The sequence below is a fragment of the Crocodylus porosus genome, unplaced genomic scaffold (genome assembly GCF_001723895.1).
Source record: "Crocodylus porosus isolate Cpor-Errol unplaced genomic scaffold, CroPor_comp1, whole genome shotgun sequence".
Classification (NCBI taxonomy): Eukaryota; Metazoa; Chordata; order Crocodylia; family Crocodylidae; genus Crocodylus; species Crocodylus porosus.
This window is the reverse complement of record NW_017728906.1, coordinates 200,175,374-200,184,257: the sequence shown is the minus strand read 5'-3', so window position 1 is coordinate 200,184,257 and position 8,884 is coordinate 200,175,374. Positions and strand designations below refer to the sequence as shown.

The 8,884-nt window shown below is 43.8% G+C and overlaps 1 protein-coding gene across 1 annotated transcript in view; it reads right to left on the bottom strand.

Moving 5' to 3' along the window:
* LOC109306868 (E3 ubiquitin-protein ligase RNF213-like) overlaps window positions 1-7,678 on the bottom strand; it is a 22,580-nt gene extending 14,902 nt beyond the window's left edge. The window contains exons 1-5 of the mRNA XM_019530502.1: window positions 7,466-7,678; window positions 6,134-6,302; window positions 2,983-3,178; window positions 2,362-2,436; window positions 1,537-1,737 (exon numbers count right to left, since the gene is read on the bottom strand). Of these exons, the coding sequence (XP_019386047.1) occupies window positions 1,537-1,737; window positions 2,362-2,436; window positions 2,983-3,178; window positions 6,134-6,300 (639 nt within the window). The 5' untranslated portion in view covers window positions 6,301-6,302; window positions 7,466-7,678. The remainder of the gene's footprint in view (window positions 1-1,536; window positions 1,738-2,361; window positions 2,437-2,982; window positions 3,179-6,133; window positions 6,303-7,465) is intronic.
* Between the last annotated feature and the right edge of the window lie 1,206 nt (window positions 7,679-8,884).

The following is an 8,884-nucleotide window of genomic DNA, read 5'->3' as shown; positions in this document are numbered from 1 at the left end:
ACTGACTGACCAACACCAGCCCAATGATCAGGCTGGGGAAACGAACTCAGCCCAGCTCAGTTCCCTTCCCCTGCACTGTGATTGGCTTCCCTTGTGGGAGACGGGGAGAGCCAGGGCCATGATTCCCACCTGGCTGAGCCTGTAACTGCTGGGAGCACAGCCCTGGTTCTCCCTTATCTCCCACCACACAGCTGCTGGCAGCTTCAAAACTAGAAATGTTTTGAAAATTTTGAAACATTTCGACAAGCCTCATTTTGTTTTGAGACTGTTTCAAAGTCCTTTGTTTCATTTCAATTTTGCTGTTTTGAGCTCAAAATGACTTGAAACAGTGTCAAAATGAAACTTCTGCAAAGCCCTAAATGCTATTTGAAAGGGTGAGCTACAAAAAAGTTGAAGTGTCCTCTGGTGGACCAAGAGACTCATTACATATCTTTGAGTGCCTTTGTATTTGCACACAACAAATCCATGGATGCAACACTTTAACTCCTGGTGAGTCAAACTAAACTATGTCTGAGGAGTTTTAGTTTAATCCACCAGAAAGACTTTTAAAGCATCTGGAAAACCCACTGTTGCAAACAGTCATGCAGTTGCTGCACAAGAAAGGGAAAAAATCGTGGCATGTACAAGTGCCCATGGAACATGAAGACGTCAACCTTTGTATTTTTTTTTAACAACATTATGCAGTATGTGGTGTCGAAATTAATGGGATGTATGGAGATGAGCAGATTCACTATTAAACCAGGTTTTGCCAAAAAGAGCGTATCACCCCAAAAGAACAGTTTCACAAGCAATAAGAATAGGTAGGAGACTGGGACGTTCATCTAGTCTGCATCTTATATGAGATTCTTACATAAAGGCTCATTTATACTGAGGGTTTGGAGAAGGAACTCTGCATTTCTGGCAAAAACAATTAAACCTCCAGGACTGTACAGAGCAAACAGTTTCTGCAGCCAGCAGCCCCTGTCCCCATAAACGCATCTTATGCATCAGGAAGTAGATCTATTATCCCTATCAGAGCTACAGTTTTACTTCTAAATTAAAATTACACAGATACATGCATACACAAAAGAACATGCATACATAAAGGAACATGTGGGTGTGCATCTGTTCACGTAAGAATTTGTGTTTTCTGGGGATTGGAAAGTGTGTATAAAAAACCTCTCACACAATGGAAATTTTCTACAGGAAATGTTAAACTTCCATGAAAAATCCCCATTTCTGTTTTCCCCGCTATCAAAATCTTCTCAGCTTATGGAAGACTAATATAAGGGGGTTTTGTTTTTGTTTTTTTAACTTGCCAAACAAAATTTGGAATTTTTCCTCAAATAAAAAATCTAAGTTAAGGTAAACATTTTGTTTGGTCAAAATGCCAGTTTGTGTAGAACAATCTTTTCAAACTTAAAAAAAATCCTAGTATGCCATTATATATGTTTACTACCCCCTCCCCCCTAACACACACCTGCACACACACCCCTCCAAAATATCTGACGAGGGCTCCACTTTCACTTATGCAAAATACAATGTCCATTTGCTTACTGGTAGGTCCTTGAGGTGCTTTGCATCTGCAGTCATCCTCAGCTCATTTCTGACATAGTCAATCAAGGAGTGCTTTGGGTCCCCTCCAGTCACAGCTAGGAACTCGGCAGCTACTTTTAATGTGGCCAGTGCTCTGGAGATGTCACTCACAGACCTAGCTGTCTCCATAATGCTTTTCATTTGACTCACACTCAGCAGTTCCTAGGAATGGGAGAGGAGATGAAAAAACTACATCAGGCTGCAGGACTGAGGCACTCAGGCCCTATTGCTGTCAGTGGTGCTCAAGTCCTTTGGGCACTGGAGGCATGTCCATGCAGGCCAGTGACGGTTGTTTGTAGCACCTGCTGAGACACCTGTATCAGCTGCAACCAGCTAGTACAGAGCACTGAGGATGCAGCTCCAAGGTTTAATCACGTGCTAGCAACCAGGGCACAAAGTTTCTGGGGAACCCAGGGATGTTCTCTGGTTATTGCCACGTGCCATATCCTGACCACCCTCTCTTGACTGTTGTTCTCACCTGCGCCAGCTAGATGAAACCAGCACAGGGTGGCAAACCCATGGCACAATTACACTTCTGTTCTGCTGAATAGGCATTGTCTCTTCCTCATACGATTCTGTCCTGGCCTGGCAGGACCCAAGGTATTTCATACCATGAATGAAGAAAGTCAATATCATCATATGTAAGATGGGGAAATAATGCACAAGCAACAGTGGATTTTATCACATTCTAGAAGTTTAAACTGTAAAGTCTGGTGATGCCCTGAGAGAAAGTCCCCCAGCAGGTTAGGTCTGTCCATTTTATGACCCAGGTCAGTTGTCTCCTACCTGCTGTAGCTGTTTAACTTTGGCTTTTGTGGACTTCAGTGTCTTCAAATTCCGTGGTGGCATGCATGGAGCTGTCTGAAAAGGAAAGTGTTAGTTATCAGTGACTAGCATATCAAGCATGGCACTGTTCAGTGTATACAGAAACAATAATTAATGGATATTTTCAGAATTAGAGCTAAATTTTCAAAAGTGCTTAAGTGATTTAGGAGCTGATGTCCCAATTCACAAAGTGATGAGGGATCTGATTGAACACAGTGCTTAGGTGCCTTATAACTAGGGCCTGGTTTAAATCATGGGGCCAGCTCAATAATATCATGGGCCAATCATGGCAGGAGCCACCATTTTTGCACTCAGAATTTGGTGCCCCCACCCCTTTATCAGCTGAGGTGGCAGCTTTAATTGAAGAAGCAGAGGGCAAACAGCATGCACTTCGCTTCATTGCTTGCTCCTGTGCACCCTGCTTTGGTCTATTTTTGATGTCAATGCCTTCAGGGAAGTGCCAGACAAAGGGAAGACTAGACACCAAGAATAAAATCTTGGTGTGATGGAAATCAGTGGCAAGCCCCACACTAACCCCAAAGGTCAAGTTCTTGCCCCAAATGAGACTGGTCCTGAACTCACCTGCACTTTTATGCTGGGCTTCCCACTGATGAACCGGTTTATTGCTTGCCTCTGTAGAGTTTGAAAGTTGAAATGGGTGGTCTTGGTCCCATTTTCCTCCAGGACATACTGAAAGTTTGACAGTGCCATGGTGATCATGTCACCTGGGGTAACTGCTATCACAGATGATGCCCTCACTTCTTCAGCTGAGACAGACCTGCAAAAGAGGGCACAGCAATGAGGGGAAATTCTCTTTAGAGCCACAGAAACTGAAGGAGGAATGAGCCAGCTCAGGCTATTTATTTTCAGCTGTCCAGGCTCCAAGAAGCCATCCAAACACTGGACTCCTGTGATTATACCTGCTTTGCTTGAACACCCCGATCCTTGGAGTCATGGGATCATGGGAGACAATACTTGCTATTAAAAAGAGGCATGGCACAATCCTATTTCACTCCACATGCCTAAATGCCACATGCAAAGCTACATACCTGCAGTTCTTAGTGCTTGCTAAATTCAGCTTCAGATGCTAAATTACCCTGAACATTGTGTTGGGTGGGAGAAGGAGGTTCCCCCTCTAGGTTTTGCCCAATCGCTGAGAGGTCAGGGTACCTGACAAAGAACGAAAGGATCTAGTTCTAGGCCCCGCTCACTCCAGGTGTTGGAACCTGCATCGTGTCTTGCTTTGTGACATAGTGCTTTAACAGCCCTTCCCCACGTTGGTCAATACAAATTACAAGCTGGGTCTGTTCATTGTTGCCACCCTGCTTGGTTATAAAGAAAAGACACACAGTCCCATTTCTACTGAGTGCTAAAGAAACAGGCACCAGCAGGTGGTCTTTTGGTTCATACTTTCAATGTCTGTGGGTACTTGAGTGCCAGAGCTTGATTTTGATCTCAGACATCCCCCCAAAATCTTGTGAGGCCAGTATTCATACAGATAAGTGAACTACTCAAAATGCAGTGAAGATGGAAACCATTTCTTTTATTAGATACCATCAGATACTGACTCAGATCGGATCTTCAAGCAGACTAAAGCAACTTCATTCTCTCCCTGAGTAGGTTAGGATCATAAGACAGGGCTGAAAGGAACCTTATAAGATCATCTAATCCATCCCAATGCTCAAGCAGGAAGAGCCCTGATTAAACTATCCCAGCCAAATGTCCATCTAACCTGCTTTAAACCTGCCAAGGATGGAGATTCCACAAGTTCTCGAGGCAGCCCATGCCAATGCTTGGCCACCCACAAAGTCAGAGGGTTCCTCCTAATCTCCAACCTACGTTTCTTCTGCCGCAGCTTGGGACCATTACTTCTAGTCCCGTCCCCTATGGCCACAGAGAAAAGGCTGTCTCCACTTGCACTGTAATCAACCTTCTGGTATCTGGAAACTGTTATCAAAGCCATCCTGTCTTCTCTAGACTAAAAAATCCTAGTTCTTTCAACTTTTTCTTATAAGTCTTACCTCACAGGTCCCTAATCATTTTTGTTATTCTGAGCTGGACTCTTTCCAAATTGTCCACTTCCTTCTTGAAGCATGAGACTCAAAACTGGATACAGGACTCCATGTGAGGCCTCACTAGTGCTGAATAGAGCAGAAAGATCACTTCCTTATTCAGGAAGGCTGAGGTAAAAAAGACGTTGCGTACCTGTTCACACCATGGGTTTTAATCCTCATTAAATTAAATAGGTTTATCACATTTAAACTTGTTTATTTTGCAGTCTGGTCAGTGTTTGCAGGCACTAGGTTTTTGAATATATTAAGCTTTGGAGCACTGCATCAGTGTTTGCATGCACTAGGTTTTTGAACGAATTAAGCCCAGTCTCCAGCTAGCGCCACAGGATAGTGGGACAGTCCCCATGCTGCAGGGAGCTGGCAAACTGCACAAGAAAAAAAAGGGGAAGCAATTCAAAAGTGGAAGCAATTTGAAGGGGCGAACTACAAAGAAGTGGCACCCATCTGGTGGACAACGAGGTTCATTACTTGTCTTTGAATGCCTTTGTGTTTGTACATAACAAATCCATGGTTGTGATGCTTTAATTCCCAGCAAACCAAGCCAAAATATGTCCATGGAGTTTTAGTTTAATGCACCAGAAAGACTTTTAAAGTATCCAGAAATCCCACTTGTGTAAACAGTCATGTAGTTACAGTGCAAGAAGGGTCAAAAAATGTGGCATATACAAAGGCCCACTAAGGGTATCTATACATGGACTCTGGGGAGTGGGAGATGCTTTAATTTCAGTGGACTTCACAGACTTCCTAGCATCACATGTACAGTGCCCTGTGGTGGGGGTACGTTAACTAAATCTCGTTGAAGAAGCTTTAGTTAAAGTGCCCCTGCCACCATTTTGCAATACAGAGATGCTGAATATATGTGATGCGGAGGCTGCTGGAGCACACCAATTAGCACACTCCTCAGACTCGCAACAGACTCGATTAATTGGTCCGTTACAGGTACAGGTGCCCAGAATGAATCTGCCTTTTCTGCATCATCTATAACTAGATTGCCTTCCACATTCCATAGGAAAATCTATGCATTGTCTGGTCTTCCTCTTACTTTTGATGAATTTGTAGATCCCTTTTCATTGTCATTTATGTCCATTACCACTTGCACCTCAACTTGTGCCCTGACTTTCCTAATTTTATCTGTGCACTAATCTTGTACTCTTCCCTAGTAGTATCACCAAACTTTCACTTCTTTTTGTATTGCTCTGTTGGGTTTCAGCTTATTGAAGAAATTGTTGTAGCCAGGGTGGCCTCTTGTTGCACCTTCCCATTTTTCTGTCATGCCAGCATAAAACAAGTTACCTAACAGAATCATATGGTTCCATAGCACGTCAGCCATCAGCTCCTTCGACACCTAGCTGCAATGAGTAAAACTAAGAGGGTGCACAGGTAACAAATTGTAAATTTCATAGATTTTCATAGACATCAGGGCTGGAAGGGACCTTGGAAGATCATCAAATCCAGCCCCTGCCCCAGGGGCAGGAAGTCAGCTGGGGGTATAGGATCCCAGCAAGATAAGCATCCAAATTTATCTTGAAGGCATTCAATGAATTGTATGGTTTAGAGTAGTAGTGCCCAACCTTTCTGAGCTGTGGGCTAGATGAGTGGTGTGGAGTCAATTTGATTGCCTAGCCTGTGCAGTTCATCACAGGTGAGAAGTTTTAGGATACCTTTGCTTTTCTTTCGTGATCCGAGCTGCTGTGTCGATGAAACTGTTCTGGAGCTCTATTAGGAATTTTGTAACGATGGAACTGATGGATGGATCATGTGGGAGAAGGTCCAGGATGGCAGTGTCAGTGCCAATTTCTTTATTTTGCAGCTGTTCAGGGATATGCATTCCTGTAACAGAACACAGAATCTGTCACTCAGTGCATATGGAGTCACTGGCACAGTAGTCACACTGAGAGGAAAGTTAGATATATTTGTCACAAGATGATTTCCACTGATTTCAAAATTTTGTTTTTGCATGCAAAATTTAAGTGTGCTTGCAAAGGTTAAACAAGCTCTGTCTAGACAGTAACACTCAGTGGCTGCATCTACACGAGATGCTGACTGTGCAGCAGCTCATTACTACTGCACAGTACTGTCGTGTGGCACAAATCATGATGCAATGATACTTCACTGTGGTAATGAGCCACTGTGCAGTAGTAACATGCCACTGCACAGTCAGCATCACCAAAAAGCCATTTGGGGATGCTACTGCTCAGTAACGCTGGTTATTGTGCAGTCATTTATTCAAGTACTAAATGACTGCGAAGTAACAACTGCCACTCTGCCTTTGTAACTGGGAGATCAGATTCTCTTAATCTTTTTATTACACAGCTCCCCACCACCCATGACTTTGCAAACACTTAGGCATGAGTTTAGATTTTTGCGTGGTGATTAGCCCCGAAGTCAATTGAATTACACACTATGTATTAAGCCGATGCACAAACCTTTGGTGAGATCAGGCCAAATTATGGAAGGGTTTTCTATCAAGGAGTGATGCAATAATGGGAGTGACTTGTTATAGTCAGTTGTAGTAGCTTTGTGGGGGTGGGAGGGGGGCCTTCTGCCACCCACGGAACTGGCCCCCACTATGGTCTGACTCACCTGCCAGCCCTGGGTGACTTGGGTGCCTGCCAGTCCATCTCCAGGAGACCCTCTCTCCTGGGAGTTCCTTTCCATACTGTATGCAGGGGCTACCACTTGCATGGACAAAGACTGGGCATATACCCCCAAGCCCAGCCTTCTTCCAATCACATAACCAGATCTTCTGCATCCAGGGACATGGTGCAGCTAATTGCCTCATTAGCTGCCTGGCCTTTTTAGTCTTTGGCTGAGTCCACCTGGGTTGCTTCTCCTTGCTGTACTTTCTGGCCCAGGGGTTCCTACGCTCTAAAACCTTCCTAGTAACAGGGAAGGGGCTGTAATAACATGTCTAAAATGTAGACATTCCTTATTTTGTCACATGACAGGAGGATATCTAAAAAGAAAATTAAAAGGCCGTAAAGTCCAAGTACCTGTGCTTTCAGCATTCAATTTTATATTTCTCCAAACTTTCTGAATGATGTTTACAGCTCCTTCAAAAGACAAGCGTTGATCATCTGAAGTTAGGGAGGGGAGAAATATAATATTTGTCAATATATGTTATTCAGGAGTGTGTGTACACTTATATATACTGTATATCATATTACACATAGATACATGTATACATGTGTATATATATACACAAGTAAAAATGCAATTTATTATGTCTAAAGTAGATTTTAGAGTTAAAGTATTGTAAAAGAAAGTCAACTAGCAATGTATGAAAGGAAATTTCCTTTCAGATGCTGGGTAAAAATATGAAAAGTTGTGCAGATATTGGAGAACACCATGCACAATGGCAGCAGAAGTAGATCTGCTGCTCCAAAGAAGGTCTTAATCACAAAAGAAGATTAAATGAGCTAGGACCAGTTTATGGAGTGGCTCAGATGACAGAAATGGAAGTTTTGAATGGCTGACCAGTTAGAGGGTGTGACTACAGGGTCTTACACCTCATGGGCTCCAGTGTTCATAGACATGCCTGGGCCCACTTCCTGTCCCTACTGCTGGGTTACTGACCAGATTGTGGGGTTGGGGGTGGAAGGCACCCCATACTCACCTTTCACTAGGGAGGCAAAAAGCATGGCATTTCCTGGGGACCACACTGCCACTAGCAGCCCCACCACACCATCCTACCTTAGAAGGGTGTATTTTTATGTCATACCCCAGGACCAGGAACCTCCTCCATCCCCATAGTTATGTCCTCTGTATCTCCAAGATGTTAAGTGAACAGCAGCTCCAGCCAAGCTGTGTTCTCTTTGGTAGCAAAACTGCTGGCCTCACTGCTCAGGGCCTGCTCTTATCTCAAGCAGCTGTGCCCTCTTCCCAATCAAGCAGCCTTGTGCTGGCCATATTGTTAGAAATGGAGTATTGTTAGAAATGCACAGCTTGCATCTTGCACCTGATAAGAAAGAAACACTGCCAAGGACTTTTTTCCTTGCCCAGCCTTGCCACAGCTTTTCTTATACTAAATCGCAGACTCTCCCCCAGCTTCTCCCTAGCCTTTCTCATGCAGGTTACAGAAGCTGGAATTCAACTGACTGTGTCCTTGAAAGTGGGGGGGTTTAAACTCTTGGTGACCTATAGCAGTCTCTGAGCATGCTTAATTAGCTGATGCATATTTACCTCTCCGCCCTGCATACTTAAGTAGTGATGTAACCACATGTATGCTTGTATGAAATGGAAAGTGAGCTGTAAGAGTTCCTGTTTCTGCACACATGCCCAGGAGGAAAAAGATAAATACAGCCTGCAAAATTCCTTGGTGGGTTCAGAGTAATCCGAGTTTTTGACTCTGCTCTGACCCTATTTGCAAATACACCTTTTGTGCCATCTAATGAGTGTGTGTCTGTGATTTT